The 16,398-nt window shown below is 39.6% G+C and overlaps 1 protein-coding gene across 19 annotated transcripts in view; it reads left to right on the top strand.

Annotated features, from left to right (window-relative positions):
* Positions 1-7,533: 7,533 nt before the first annotated feature.
* ZFC3H1 (zinc finger C3H1-type containing) overlaps positions 7,534-16,398 on the top strand; it is an 82,428-nt gene continuing 73,563 nt past the window's right edge. For 16 of the 19 annotated variants that reach the window (XR_003252847.1, XR_003252848.1, XR_003252844.1 and 13 more), the window contains exons 1-4: positions 7,535-8,179; positions 11,877-12,296; positions 15,801-15,865; positions 16,143-16,338. Coding sequence is in view for 3 of the 19 variants with exons in the window: in XM_026061758.1 (XP_025917543.1) it covers positions 7,573-8,179; positions 11,877-12,296; positions 15,801-15,865; positions 16,143-16,338 (1,288 nt within the window). In the remaining 16 variants the exon portion in view is untranslated. Of the gene's footprint in view, positions 8,180-11,876; positions 12,297-15,800; positions 15,866-16,142; positions 16,339-16,398 lie in introns of all 19 variants that reach the window. The other 3 variants (XR_003252851.1, XM_026061760.1, XM_026061761.1) reach the window with 1 other exon arrangement.

Below are 16,398 nucleotides of genomic sequence, written 5' to 3' on the forward strand. Positions count from 1 at the left end.
ATCCACCCAGTGTCATAAATTGGTACTGAAGTTGCAGAGTGCCTTATACAAAACACTCTAAGGTACCATAGGTTTTATCTCAATAAAGACTCTATTTTTCACTAGCTCTGCAAAAAATTAGATGCATTCTTAATCTGTGAAAGGAGGTTGTATTTATTCCCTAGCATCGTCATAACAAAAATAAATGAAACTTGGTGTTCTGCTTTTCCACATAGATCTGACCTACTTCAGTTTTGGGAAGTCTAGGACATCACCATAACAACAGGATTCTAGGAGGTTATCTTATGGCTGCCAAGTCTTGACACATTAGATGTTTTTTCTCGATGACATAAACATTGGATAACATGAAACGGAAAGGAAGAAGACTTGAATTCAAACAAAATACTCTGAGGAGAAATCTTAAGACATAAATAAGAAGTGAATACTTTTAACATCCTTGATTATTTCGGTAGAGTGAATCATGATTGTTTTCTACATGTTGTGCATTTTTCTGTCTTGAGACTTCAGCCCAGCAGTCTTGAGACTGTTTTTACGTTAATTACTTGAGCCTCCCACCTGTGAGTCTGATCAACTAGCGGAAACTAATTTTAAGTGTTTAATTTTTCTTATGTCAGCTACTGATTTAGTTGTAAGGCCTGGGCAAACTAAAATCATTTCAGTCTTTCTGAGCAAAGTATCTGCAGCAAAACTCCTTTTCAGCCTAGAAAGTCAAACCCCAATCTTTTGTCAAAGACTTTCGATTTCTCCCTTGCAACTGAGGAACCCCCAAACAATACTATCACACAGAACAGCTTTTGAATTTTTTTCCTGAAAACTGATCTTAGATCCACTAATTCCGCTACATAATGTTCAGATCTAAGCTCCTAAGGATAACTAGTAATGAAAAGCTCTCTAACATATGAGCCACTAGTAGTAGCTGGCTGGTTCAATCCACTAAAATTTTTGTGGAAATGGCTAATTTTATGATGTTCACTGATTTGTGGTCTCAGAACACTTGTGTTGTATTCACAAAAGTTAAGGTTAGTCTATGGAAGCGACTCTCCTCCTATTAATTAACAAAAGGAGATTTTTGCTGTATGTCACCCCTCTGATGTCAGTTAACATTAGGTGAACTGAAACATCGGGTGGAGAAAATTTTCTTTCTCCTAACCAAGAGAGAAGACCTCGATGATAAATTTATACTGCTAAATAAATAAATAGGATCTGGGAGCAGGCTCAAGCACTGAACTCTCTGTGGTCCACACTGCTTCACTGTAAGATTACTCTCCTGCTTTATTCGGACTGCTCCAACTAGATCTTTCCAGGAGGTCCTCCAGAGACTGGGCTAGCCTTAAGCATCAATTGGTCCTGATGTCAGGGATTGGACCCAGGCCCACCTATATAGCAGCGCAGATAAAATCCAAGAGCCTTCTGTGCTTTGATTTAGTGCCTTTACAAATATCATTCCCTCCTGCTTCTCTTTTCTTGCATTGCTAGTGATATATCATGCCAAGTGAAGGTTCCTGAACTCTCTCAAAGACAGTGTGAAGACAAAGTGTTTTGAACTGGACAAAGCACTTCAAACTCTTCGATTTTGCTATATAATCATAGTTCAGACTAGACTGAAGAAAAATAAGTGTTGCAAAAAAAAGCTGAAGAAAATCATCCTGGCAATGAGGGTCATGTTACACCTCTTTACATATAGATTTAATTTTCCAGGACTACAATCCTGACATTTTTTTCAACTACCAACTGAAAAGTAACATACATACTCCTTTTTTTTTAATATCCTTTTTATAACCTGTTTATTTTTGAAAGTTTGTCTCTATTGTTCATATGTGAAATAGTATAAATACTCATGTATTAAAAAACACTTGAAAGGTAGCCAGATGTATATAGATACAACTTTCCTTCATCAACCTATGTGATTCTGGAACAAGATTCACTAGTAAATGCAATTGCAAATGCAAAGTGCATCTTCTTATATGTGCAAATGAATCTTTATAAATATAATGATCATTAAATATTTTTTCCAGAAGAAAACAATTAAACATGCCAGTGAAACAGTGATTTATTTGAAAAGCATTTTGTCAAAATATACAAGAGGTAGGGTCATATATTCTGCAGTATTTGCATTGAGAAATTGCTATTTATATAATAACTTGAATTTTAAGTAAGGTTGATAGACTGCTAATGTACATTCTATTCAAATTAAGTAATTAAAGAAAAAGTTCAACGTGACCAGTTTCAAAATGCTTAATGCACTGTCATTAAATCACCTGCTTCCAAGCCTGTCAACATATTACTTGAGGGGAAGATCAAAATTTTCCTTGGTAAAATGTGGTTGGAAAAGGGAAAAACAGAGAGACCTGTAATAAAAAGTAATGAGTAAAGTATTAAAAAGATGATTATATCTAGGTTCAAAGTAGTTGCACATACTTTGCATTAGTTAGGAAGCAATCTTAACAAAATGAATAAATTCAACAAAATTAAACAATGAATAATAGAAATAGAAATTAAGTACAAAGCCCAAGGATAGTGAAAGCAACACAACTTAAGTTCTAGATAAAAACCTTTTTTCCATTTGAAAATACACTTTTCATGGACAGATGCTCAGTGTTTCTTGTGATATAATGCTGCTTTGCAGTATAACAAAGAATAATTTTACTGTATATTGAAAAAAATTCTGTCAACGTTTTTTTCAGGAAGTCCTTGTTGGGCTTCTCAAAGAAGAGAGACAGATCTAGGCATCTGCAAATCTTTGCAGTTTTATGCAAATCAGATTAATTCACTGATTCAAGAATGCATCTTTCCTGTTTTCTTCAAAGCTTTGACAAAGTCTACAGAATTTCAGTTTTGTGGAAAAAACAAGTAAAAATGTGTCATAGCTCTGGCTTTCTGTATGTGAAAATCTGTGTACCTCCAGCATGAATTGTCCAAGGATATCATTTAGATATGAAGAATTATAATAAACTTTTGAAACAAAATTAAACCCACACGTGATAGAGTATGACTCCTAATTGTTTTCCGCAGTGTTTTAACAATAAGAAAGTTACTGTTTATCTTGATAAAGACAGATGAAGACGCTATAGCAGTTTCACCCATCCATCAGAAAAAAGTTTCATGGGCAGTTCACGTGAGCTTTGTATTTTTCACTTTTTTTTCCCTTCCAGCCTTCTGTGTGCAATCCAAGGTAGTGCCTACACTTAAGACAGAGAAGGTACAATTGACTATATTATTTGTAGTGGGTAAACAGCAAAAGATTGGCGAGGAGACAGGAGCATGTTGACTGATCAATCATGCCAGCTGTCAAAACACTTAGTGTGCACAAGCCATAAGGAATGGCAGGTTGCGACCCTTAGACTGGCACCACATAGGTGTCAATCTGGACTTGTGTACTCCTAAAGAATTACTGCTTCCCTTGTTATGTGCATACCTAAAGGATTATTGCTTCCTTTCTTATCTGTAGCGCATGTGCGCTACCCCATATTGTAACCTATTAATTCTCCTTAAACCCCCCCCACCCGAAACCTCGCCATGGGCTGATGCTCTGCAGTGCCTGGGACAGCCCGGTTGCTTCCCTGGAAGGATCCTGGGGTTCCCCTTGTGGTTCGGGGATTTCAAGGTAATAAACATCCAATAACTTTACTCCAGAGTGGTGTCTTCTACCTCTGCTTATTCCAAGTATCAGTTACCACCATTAATACTATCTCAAAACAAGCTATTTTGAGCCTTTATAACTTACATGAAGTATTTTAAAAGTATTTAGGAAGAAGGTGAAAAATCCTAATATGATGGAAATTGTTGTACTTAATCATTTATATGTGTATTTGTATACCTATCAAAGTGCAAAAAATGACCCCAATCATTTGGTCTGTCAAGTATTTCTAACATGACATTTGCTGTAGCACCCATGTACCACAGAAAAAAATAATCTTTTAATCTTTTATCTGAAGAGAAACTCAACTCCAACATATTTTTAACAAAAATGCATGTATAAATTGAGAAATTAAATGAAAACACCACAGGATTTTTCTAGTTCTTTATTTTGATCAACCATGATTATATCTGTACATAATTTGAAGACTTAACTAACACCAGTCAGCCCATCACAGGCAAAAAATGCATTACACACTCACCACAGTCCTTGGTGTTAACTTTGGGCTGCATTTATTACCTCCAAGTGCAATAGAAAACCCAACAGAAAAACCCTACAGTCATCTTTGCATTAAAGAGGGCATGGGGTATATGAGTCAGCTCCTGATCTTGCTTGCTCACTTCTCACCAGGTCATCTCCACAAGCCTTCAAAGAGAGGCCTGTGTAGAGTCAGTTTGGAGTTCCTCAGTTGTACATCTCAGGGGACAAAACAACTGAGACTGAAGTTCCCTAAAGGAAACTGCAGCTCTTTTTAAGCAACATATAACAGAAATAAACTAAATGCTACTTGAATAGTAGCGTAATAGAAGAGCGTTCTATCTGAGCTATCTGCAGTGATGAGTATATCTTCCTAAAAAATAAAGCCTCATCCAAAGAAAAAGCCTCCTGTATGCACTTAGTGAAAGACTGTGAACTCACAGAACGAGCTCTTCCACAAGACATTATTATTATCTGATGTGAAAACCTAAAATCACATTTTAAAATCTCCCAGATTTTAAAGAAGTTTTCATTAGGTATTCAATTCAGGCCTCTCTTTGAAGGCTTGTGGAGATGACCTGGTGAGGAGGTATTCAATTTAATGCAAAATGAATTAATTTTACATTTGGTTAGATTAAGTTTTATTTGTGTTGGTATTAGACAATTGTAATTAACATTTACAAAGCAGCAAGAGAATGAAAATAGTCCATAATTGGCCTCAGTTAAATGTTATAGTACCAAAACATAGCATCTTTTATATTCCAAAATGTGGCCCAGTACTTACAACTGAGATTATGTTTCTGAAAATCAAGATTCGACTTTGCTTGTAATTGTTTAATTTATGTGGTAAACAGCAGTAAGCAGTATCAAATGACTGAAATAAAAGAAGGTCCGGATGATAGCATATGACACCCAAAACCACTCAAAGAGAAAGATTCTCAGGAATTGTACTTTTTTAGATGGTTAAGTACTTCTGAGCTACAAATTTATAATATAGATGACATAGCATCACATAACTTCAGGCCACTTGTTGGATGAACTCTGGCCATGCCCTAACAGTCAATTGAATATAAAGGCATACCTAGACCAGGTGAACTTCCCATAATGCTGCTGGTTCTCTGCCAACACCTTACAGTTTTATAAGCTTTCCTTCTCACTTTGAAAGCTGCTGCTATTAATTTCCTACCAGTGTGCAAAAATGCTTAGAAATTAACATAACGATACAAAGGAAACTGAAATTATATATATGCAAAGCTCTGAATGCCCAAGTAAACAAATGTCTTTTGGGAGGGAAATTTTTGCAGTTCAGGCATAGTGATCTTGGGGCTTATTTATAACTACAGCTGATCAGATTTCAGACACAGGCGCTGGGATAGCTACCTAAACAAAGACTGTTTTAGACACCCTGCCTGACCTCCAGCTTCTGCTTCAGAAATTTTTCAGGTGCTGTGTCATATCTGCCAGCCCTTTGTGCATGTCTTTAATAATGTGAGGTGTCTAAAATGGCATGAGCCACCTATTAAGAATGACTTCTAAAGGTAATATCCATCTAAACAGAAAAGCTGACACGATAGGACACTGAAGTGACATGATGGATGATTATCGAAAAAAAAGCACACATTTCATTTGCTTCATTCTTCCATGTACATTTTTAATAGAATTGGCATTTTCTGCTTTAAATAGAAGAAATACAGAAGAATTTCATACATAATGTACACATTCCATTATCCTACCCTGAGGTCTATATGGAGTCAAAAGTCATTGGAACTGCATCTATTCTAAGTTGTCTAGTTTGCTCAGTTAAGTCATAAGAAGGGGATGCAAAGTGTTTGAGCAAAGAAATGCTTGTTTGGCATAAAATTTTTGCACTTTGCAAAGCATATCTATTCTTTTCTTATTTGATCTAAAGGACACCTATGAGAAAAAGGAAAAGAAGAAAAATAAAAACTTGAAATAATAGCATATGATACTGAATTTTATTTTTAATCGTGCAAGTGCTTCCATAAAGAAGTATGATGGTTCTAAGACAAGGAAAATGAATCAAACAACTCATGTTGAGAATTCTAACTGGTGTGAAATAAAGTGAAAGCAGCACATTAACCACTGAATAAATCCTTCACCATTTACCCTACAAAAAGCACAAAAAGGCAGCAGTCTTCTCCAAGGTTTAGAAACTTGGCAAGTCCACAAAGACTTTTAGCACACATGCTCATTGCAAAGAAATTCTCAGAAATGGAGCTAGAACTTTGAAAAGTCAAAATTTGTGACTTTTTCATGAGACACCAGTTTGCTTTACAAAAGCTAAAGAGCTTATTTAAAACAAGGTTTCTTCTTCTGCCAAAGAATGCCATCACTCCTTGCCTGACAACACCGTGGCAGGAGGTGAGCTCGTGAAATGCACAGACAGCCGGCATCAGGGTACTCAAACATAGAGAAATCAAATAAAAATAAATGGTGTCGTTCTAAGGGAGTTTCCCTCATTGCTTTACCCTCTCAGATGCTCGCTTTGTGTTCCCATCAGAGAAGCCATTAGGGCTGATCTGAGCTTCAGCACAGTAACAGGCCAGGCACGCTCCACAGAAACCTCCCTCTACAACAGCAGCACTTCGGCCACTGGGAAGGAGCCGGCGACTTAACGGTGCCTGCCTGGCAGTTGGGGACAGACATGACACCAGCTGCTTTTCCTTCTTTAGAAGTCTGTGTGCAGTCTGGGCGGAGGCGGGACACGGGTCTCGCCACAGCAGAAAGGGCCGTGGACGCCCTTCCCCGCCCCCCGCGCTTTAGTGAGCCCCAGCGCCCCGGGAGGGGCCCCCGCCCCGTGCCCCGGATGGTACCGCGGGGGGGGGGGGGAAGCTGCCACTGACGCTCCTGCTGCAGGCAGCGGCACAGCCCGCCGCCGCTACGCAGCCCATCGGCATCGCTTTGCTCCCCGCTCCGTCCCTCACACAGCTCGCTTCCCTTCCACAAGATGGCGGCCTTCCCACTCGCCTCCTTCACCAACATGGCAGGTCGGACTCCCATTGGCGTGGGTCACCCACCGCCGCGCCGCTATAGGCTGAGCCACCGGCTTTACCCGCCCCCCTCCCTCACAGGCGGAGAAGGCCTCCCTTCTTCCCCCGCTGAGAGCTGGGAACTACATTACCCAGGGAACCTAGAGCTCGGGGAGCCTCCCCCCCCCCCGCGGGCCAAGGCCCTTTTTTCAGTTGCGTAACCTGCCCCCCTCCTTCCCTTTCGGGTAGCGGAGCCAGGGCGAGGCCTCGCGAGAGCAGCGGGGGTCGGGCCCGAGCGGGGCGGGCGGGCTGGCGGCGGCGCGCGGGGGAGGGAGGGCGGGGCGGGGCGGTGCAGTGCAGGGGGCGCGGCGAGGCGAGGCGCAGGGCCGCCCTGCGCAGGAATCGAAACCGCCCGTGCGACTCGGGCGGGCCGCGCTCTGCCTCGCCGGGACCGTTGGCCTGGGCCCCATGGCGGCGGCGGCCGCGGAGGCGGCGGCCGCCCCTGCGGAGGCGGCGCTGGATCCTAGCGGGCTCTCTCCGAAGGAAGAAGGGGAGCTGGAAGACGGCGAAATCAGCGACGATGACAACAACGGCTCCTGGCCCTGCGGGGGCGGCGGCGGCGGGGCCGAGCCCGGCGGCGGCCTCGTCAGCAGCAGGCCCTACTCGCGGCGCAGGCCGCCTCCCGGCCTCCGCGGCGGCATCTCCCTCTCCTCCTCCGCTCGGCGCTTCCCCCGCTCGCGGCACCAGCCGCCGCCGGAGATGGGGCACCTGCACGGCCACGGCGGCTATCGGCCCAAGGACTCGTTCCGCTCCCACCCGCCGCCCTTGCCGGCGCCGCGGATGCCGTCGGGCTCGCACGCCGAGAGCGGCCCGCGGCTCTCCTTCTGGGAGCGCAGCCACAACGCCCTGGACCGGTTCCGCTTCCGCGGCCGGCCCTACCGGGGCGGCGGGCGCTGGGGAAGGAGCCGGGGCGGCGGCGACCGGGGAGGCAACCCGCCGGGCAGGCCGCCCGGAGGGGGAGGCGGCGCCGGGTTCAGCGGCAGCCAGGGCTGGAGGGAGCCCTCGCCTCGCAAACGTATCCTTCAGGCGTGAGACGGAGCGGGGGCGGGAGGAGGCCGCGCCGCCGGGCTGGGCCCGGCGGTGTCAGCGCGGCCTTACGTGGCCGACGGCGCTGCGGAGGGACCTTCCTCTCTCTCGCCCCGGCTGCGGCGCTGGGACTCCGTAGGGGCAGCGGCGAGGGCAGCACCCGGGCGCGCTGCCCTCCCGGGGGCCCTGCTTCTCCGGGAGACGCTGGTGGGAAGCGGTACATTCCTGTGAACTGGCTTGCTGCCTGGCCGATCGGTCCCATTTAGGGAAAAGGGAAAAGCGTAGCCTGGAACAAAGCCGTAGTCGATTGGATCCCAGGTGGTTACTTTTCTAGCCTGAAGTGCAAATTATTGTGGAGCGGGGTCAGTCTTTGGTGAGGCAGTTTTAATGTGTATAATTAGTGTCCTAGCTGTAAAAGTAAAACCCTGAGCTTGTTAATTTCCCGTATTGGGCAATGAGGGATCCACTGTTTTTTCATTTTCACTTGCAGCCCTTCAGAGGGTGTTACACATAGCTAAGTCAAGCTCAAAGCTGCTTTTTAAACCGAACTTGAACTGGGACTGTATGCACGGAGTATATTTTATGTGGGGGTTTGGGTAATATGGGAAAGCCCTATTTCTATATAAAGGCATACATAGCATTGCTTGTGGGATTTTTCCTACTTGTGCCAGGACTTAAAGCTTTGAAAGCCACTCGTTGGATCCTTCTGTTATTTTAGATAGAAGATCACTTATCCATGTCATTAACTGTTTTTTTATGGCATGTGAAGAGAATATGTAAACTAGTGGTAAAGACATGTTCTTATTTAATTTCACCTGGTAATATTAGAACCTTACTGAAGTCTTTATAAGAACTCTTCGTTCAAGAATATTTTCTTGAGAGGCAGCAAGTGAAGATGTGATTTGCCCAAGGTCACACAGTAAGACAATTCTAGTATTGAAAATAGATTTTAAGTGTCTTAATTTGCAGTGTTGCTCTGAGTACCAGAAAATGGTGACTTTCTGTGTAACAAGTAGTTTGTGGGGCAAATGTTGATCACCCTTAACAGACCTTGCAGTGCTTATTAATACTAATATAAAATCTTTGTCCCTCTTAATTAAAAGGGCATTCAGAAACTGATAGCTCTATTTTCAAAGCAAAAAAAGCAAGTGAGGAAATCTTTTTTTTTTTTAAAGCCTGATACTTAGATACAATCTTCTGTTTAAACGTTATAGAGAAGGATCTAATGCTATTGCTCCTTAATAAATTACATTCGATTGTTTATGGGCCATATAGTGAAGGAAGGATCATGAATTTCTCTGCAAAATATCACTTGTAATTTTTTCCTGTGTTTCATACCCCTTCCACCTAAAAGAGTAGGTATTACACTAGCCCCGAATGTTAAGGTACCTCCATGTTGCTGATATTAGTGTAGTAGGGGCAGGTGACTTCAGAAGAGGCCCTCGCACTAGTTGTTATGAGGAGGCTTGTGACCTGGAGTGGTGTTTGGATTCCCTCATGGAAAGTGAAATACTTAAGAGATCTATTAAGAGAGATACCTGCATTTTTTTTTCTTTATCTTTGGTCTCCTTCTTGGAACCAGTACTTTGCACATGCTGTGTAGGAGTATGTGAATAAGAATGGGAGTGTATCAGTGTCAGGATGGGACGTTTATCTTCTAGGATTCTTTTCTTTGGGTATTAGCTTTTAATAGGCCTTCCCCCCCCCCCCCCAGTTCCTAGCAAGTTTAAGATGAAGGTGTCTGGATGAGTGTTCTGCAGAAATTCTTACTTAGAATTGTGGAATTTTGAGTCTGAAACATGGGACAAAATGTGACTTTCTGATTGCCATTGAATTCTTTTCTCAGTGTACTTTTTTTTTTTATACTTGTGACTCCCAGTTTCATCAGTTGGTCTCTCTTTTTAATTGTATGATGAAGGTTCTTCTGAGTTGATTGAGGAATAACTGTATTTTTAATACATTCCTATCTGTGTCTCCTAATCCTCCATACAGTCTTGAATTCTATTTTTAGAATCGGGTATTAAAAAATTCTATGTATATGAAACATAAGAATTTGTGATGAATGCAGTCATGGAGGTGCTAGCCATTTCATTATCATAAGCTGAAAAGACATCTCAAAACTTTCTCTCTTGTTCTCCAGCTCTAGATAACCAGAGAAGCTATTGAAATATTTTTATATGAAATAACTGTTAGACTTATATTAATAAGTGATGTTAAATCACTTAACTAACTATGGAATTTTCTGTGAATGCTCACAAAATCACTAATGCAATTATGTTTTTTCTGAAGTAGAGATAAGTTGAAAGTGAATTTGGCAAATATGCCTGTTATAATTTGGTGTTGTGCTGTGCACAGCTCTTAATGTTTTGATGTATTTTTCAACATTTATAGAACTCTTTCAGATTATAATAGCTAGTGTTTGACTGCCTTCCAGATTTTTTTTTTCTGTAGTTTATCTTGACTAATATCTGTTTTTTGTGCTGGAGCTTTTGTATAGCAAAAAAATTCCTAGTATTACAGAAGTTGTTTTTGTAGGATACATATCAAGATTCTTCAAATTTGTGTTAGAAGTTAACATAGTGAAACATCCAAGTTGTTGATACCTGTTGTAAGCAGAAGACTAATACAAAGTTATCTTCCTCTTCGTTCAGTATCCCTGCATTCAAAGAATAGCTATTTTAGCTTTAAGTTCTATGCCATTTATTGTTTTATGAGATGACATTAGTGAAAAAGCCTTCCAAGTTACATAGAGAGTGAGTCAGCTGTTATCACAGGGGGTTGACACTGAAAGCTGAATTATTCAAACCTGACTCATTAGTGGCCTAAAATATTTTTTTCCCCAGGATAATTTTTTACTGGATGGTTTAGCTTTTTAAGTCTCAGGTTAAGGTAAAAGAAACTGAATTGCTAGGGAGAACTTTTCTTGTAGGATTTTCTGGATGCAGTTGGCTAAGATGTGTGTTTCTATTGCCTGCCTTGGACAGCTTGTCGAAACAGGCATCTAGACAATCTGTATCTGTTAGGCATGCATAATGAACCAGTTCTGGGTAGTTAATAATTCCAAATCCTCTTTTAACATTTATTTGAATGTTTTGTGGCAAGTGTCCCCCTGCCCCGCACCCTGTTTGATTATTCTATGCCTCACCCCATTTATTAGGCTACAATTACTGCAGCTTTTAACTGTGCTGCAGCTAGATCTTATTAGTATTTTATAAAAGGATAAAATGAGTGAGAATGAATTTAGCCTGTCTTTTTCAAAATGCCAAATATGGAGTCAGTAGTAGAGATCCTAACTCTAGAAGTCTGACTTATTTTTTCAGGTGAGCTGTAGTATGGAACCTTCTCAGTATTAGAGCTGCTGTTCCCAAGAAGGTGATGTGAGCAAGAGAGAGAAGACTCCTAAGCAGTTTATGAAACTGTATTTATTAAAATATTTTGAATTGTTAGTTTGATTAAAATATTTATTTAAATTGTCAATATATAGTGGTGGATGTATCTTTCTACATGCTGCTCTTATTGATTTATAACTGACAGTTTTTCAAGCTAGGCTTAAGGTGAAATTAAAATACAATGTCTGAGAATGGGTTTTAAGTTCTGTTTGTCATAATTTTGTCTTTATTGGTAATAGATCTACTGTTTTAAGGTTATAAATATTTTAATCTTAATTTTCTTAACCAATAATTCAGCCAAAACTTTTGGAAGGTCCCCATCAAGAAAACAGAACTACTCTTCTAAAAATGAAAACTCTGTGGAAGAAAGTTTTGAGGATCTGCTCTTGAAGTATAAGCAGATACAGCTTGAGCTTGAGTATATTAATAAAGATGAAAGACTGGCTCTGAGCAGCAGGGAAGAAACTGAGCAGCAAGATGATGATAAAACTGTGGACACTGAGGACCAAATAACTGTAGAAAATGACAGTATTACAACAGATGCTATAAAAGAAGTATCTCCTGAGGAGAAAAATCAAGTTATAGCCTTTCAGGCATTTGAACTGAAACCTCTCAGACAAAAACTCTCTACTCCAGCTGAGAGGAGCAGATTAAAAAAAGTTAAAGAAGGAACAAAGCAGTCATCACAGAAATCTGAAGTCACGGAATCCAGCCAAGGTAAATATTTGTAAAGTTATTTTAGCTTGCCATTTAAGCATCTCTTTATTTTATTTATTATGCTTTTGGGGATAGTCTGCTTTTTGAATTAAAATGCTGGGTTTGTTGTATTTTTAAAGGAATTAACTCTTTTGTCAGAAATTCAGAAATGGATGCTTATATCACTAAATAAATATTCTGATGCACATTTTGTTTAAAAAGATTAATGGAAAGAGCTTGCTTCTAGGGAAGTGTGAAGATGAATGAAGAAACATACATCTATATCTTTTTATTTTCTCATAGTTATAAACTTAGTTGCTCACCACAACTGAGATTAAAAAGATATTTCATGTAAGAAGATAAATTCTCTGTTTCTGCCTCTGGTTGCATGATCCCTCTCTTCTGTCAGCATTGGTGTTAGGTCTCCTCAGTGGCAGAAAATTTCGGCAGAAGCAGCTCTAAAGCTGAATATGACGTATTGTTGAACTATAGTCCCAAAAAGAGAAATTAGCCAATTTTTAATTAGTCATGATTCCCACTCATGCTTCTTCCAAAGAAAGAAAGAGAAATGGCCAGTAGTGTTTTAATAACCCATACAACACTCAAGTTTCTTTTCCTAAAGTAACTTAGAGTTAAAACAGTAACAATGTTTTACTGTTGTAAAGGTCAAATGTAGCTTTATATCGAATGATGCCTTACAGTAGATCCTAATTATTATTTTTCACTATGAAGTGGTGGAGGAGAACCTTTTAAAACTTTCAGTCAGATTTTGACAAACTTAAAAATGTTACTCAAGATTTTAAGTGATGGATGTATTTCCTTCCTATGTTAATTAATTCCTTGAAATTGCTTGCAAGTGCAATTAGATTTTTTTAAAACTCATGTCCTTTGTTACACTAACGGATAATTTGGCAGAAAGGGGAGGATGAGACTTGAAAGTTATAGTTGCTGTTCACAGCAAAATCATTGACTTTCACTTAAGAGTTTTCCTTCTGTTTTGCCTAGTCACTTGTCTTCTGCTGATGCAAAAATACTTAATTCTTATTTTAAACTGAAAAGGAAGATAATATTTAGAGACATCTTTGTCTGTATTTGATCTTTTTATTATGTATTTTCTCTAGTGTAACAAGTGTTTATGAGACTTTCTCACCAGAATTATTTTGGTTATAATTGATATTCACAAATAGTGGAGAAATCATGTGGGCCAGGAATAGAAAGGATTCATAGAAGAAATATACCTGGAGGCTAGAAATAAGCATGTTGAGTAGAAGTGAGGTAGTTCTAGGCTGTAGGTGAAGAGGATGATGTTTCAGACATGTGAACCAGTTAGTGAGAAACAAGTTGCCATGTTCTGCTGACCTGTGATTTAAGTCCTTGAGCTTCCTTTTAAATCTGCAGCAAACTAAAGTAGTTAGCTTAAACTGCCTATTCTTAGGCTTCACCTAGTTCCAATAAATCATGTTTGCTATGGCTGGGGATGTGCTGATGCATATCATGTGTCATGTTAGCTAATTTGTCAATGTGCCTAAACCCTCAATTTGAGTGGGAAGAGACAAAGTAGTAAATGGAGGGATTAAGAAAGAGTACAGGTGAGTAATTAGTAAGATGAAGTAAGGAAAGACTAGAACATTGAAAGTCAGAATGATTCATATCTTGAGCATGAGTGTGTAGGAGACAAAGCCTGTAAAGGAACTGAAAGAAAAGAACGATCACTAGTATTAAACCACCTAATTCTGGGTATTTTTCCTTCGTATCTTTCCAATCCATAAAAAAATTGCCTCTGGTGTTCTTTCAGGGGTGATGTAGCTTTTTTGTAGGAGACATGAAGAAAAACAACGGATCTTGATAGCAGAAGAAAAAGCAGTAGCCTGTAGAAAGAGAACAAGGCAGAACTTCTCTAAGGCAAAAGTAAAAGAGCTATTTTAAAAGCAATACCAGTCTAAAAAAATTCAACTTCAAAACTTAAAAGCACTGAAGTTGAGAATACAGATAATATTATAGTAGAAAAAGATGCTGTAGTATGCATATTAAGAGCATCTTAAGTTTTGCACACCACTCAATGCGATGTATTGCATAAAAATAATTTGAAAGCAGACAGATTAAGCCACATGAATAACACTTTGTAACAATATAATATGGGTTTCCAGAGTAGGAATAGCTAGCTGATTTTAGTTACTGCAGATTCATGGGTATCAATGAGTGTATATTACATAATTCTGCATATATTAAGCATTCACTTTCCCATGATACTTATTTCAAGTAGTATCCTGGATGTCTCTCCAGACTGTTGGAGTTGAAGGTCTTGTCTTAATTCTAAAAAGAGGTACAAGCTTCCCTGCATTTTAATTCTCTACAACTCAAGCTCTTCTTGTAGAAGCTTTACAGAATTCCCTGCTGTCTTTCCCTTGCTGCCCGTTAGTCTGTTCTACCTATATGCCCCTATTCTGACTTGAAAGGGTGTTTAGGTTGTATACTAAGTCCCTATCTACATCATAGAAACTACTGTTGTCGCAGTTAGTACCATATGCATCTCTTTACTTTCATCCTGTGGATTGAATGGTGAGGGTCTTTGTTGTGTGTAATGTTCAGAATATTTTTTTAAGTATGGATGAGTATTAGATATTTCTTTCTTTTGTATGTGTGCATTTAAAAAATGCATGTGTGTATAAGCAGGAAAGCCTTCAGCATTTGCTGTATATCATTTTTGTTTCAGTATAAGGTTTTGGTATATTTTAGACTATACATCTTATGTGCATCTTTCTGAATGTGACTTCATAGACCTTCAGGAAGACTAAAAGTTGTACTGAGTGCAAATTTACTTTCTACCAGTTTGTAATGTGGGAAAGAATCTTCCTCTGAAGAAGGACTAATAAAGGAAAAGATCTCCAAGCTGCTCTCTAAATGTTTTTTTCCTCCTCTTCTCATTTCATGGATATATGGCTTTTGGGTAGTTGAACGTATTAACTGTGTAATGTTTAGAATGAAGGCATTACTACTTACTATCCATATTCAAAGGACGACTCCTTTAAGTTTTCTTTGGAATGGAATGGTGCAAGTGCATTCTTATTCCGGCTGTGGGACATTGTATTTAGTTCTGTAGAATACTGATCACTACTTGAAATAGCTGCCAGTGGAATCTGAAATGCTCAGGACAGCAATTAATATGAGGTGATAGAATAAAACAGATGGAAAGAAGCCTTCTTTTCCCCTTGTCTCCTAAATCTTTTTTTTCCTCTCTCTCTTTGCTTGCTTCTAGAGGAAGTTCATGTCAACCTTAGGATTATGAAAAAAAATGACAGGCTTATGGCATTTTGATGATGTAGATTTTATCAGATGCATTAAGTTTATATTAATGTTTCTTAATGTGCTCATATACATAAACAGTGCTATTCTGTTGTACACTATGAACCAATAATATTGATAAAGTATCTTCATATGGAATCAATTCTCAATGTACTTTCAGTGTAGTTCTGTTTTGAGTATCATGACAGCTTATTCAAAAACATGGTATTTTTCTTTTGAAAGGTGCAGAAGACAAAGAACAAACATTAGTGCGAAAGCTTAGCACTTCAGATGTTACATCTGAAAAGGTAAGAAAGTATTCCTCTGTAGCTGAGACTTACTGTATTATGACATTCTGACGGCTCTTTCTGGACTGCCATCAAGAAACATTTCAGGAATAAACTGTTTCTGTTTTTAAGGAACAACTCTGACCAGTACAGTAGGATCTTTAAGCTTTGCCTTGGTTAAAAAATTTTGAGACAGACTTTTAAAGACTTTTTGAAAAATATTTAGTGTACTCATTAAATGACATCTTTTGACTTTTTGTTATCTCTTTTTTTTTCTCCCCCCCCCCCCCCTTTTAAGTTGTTTGATGATGAGGAGGAGATGTCTGAATTGCAGCTTAGGCTCCTTGCCCTCCAGTCTGCTAGTAAAAAATGGCAGCAGAAAGAACAACAGGTGATGAAGGAAAGCAAGGAAAAATTAACAAAAACAAAAACTGTAACGCAGAAAGTCAAAGCCAGTACAAAAGCACACTCAACAAAGAAAACTAGTGCTACAGGTAATATATTTAATGTTGAAATGACTATCAACAGTATGTCTTCTGAAAAAAAAAAAAATA

The sequence above is a fragment of the Apteryx rowi genome, unplaced genomic scaffold, assembly GCF_003343035.1.
Source record: "Apteryx rowi isolate R43461 unplaced genomic scaffold, aptRow1 scaffold_185, whole genome shotgun sequence".
Taxonomy (NCBI): domain Eukaryota; kingdom Metazoa; phylum Chordata; class Aves; order Apterygiformes; family Apterygidae; genus Apteryx; species Apteryx rowi.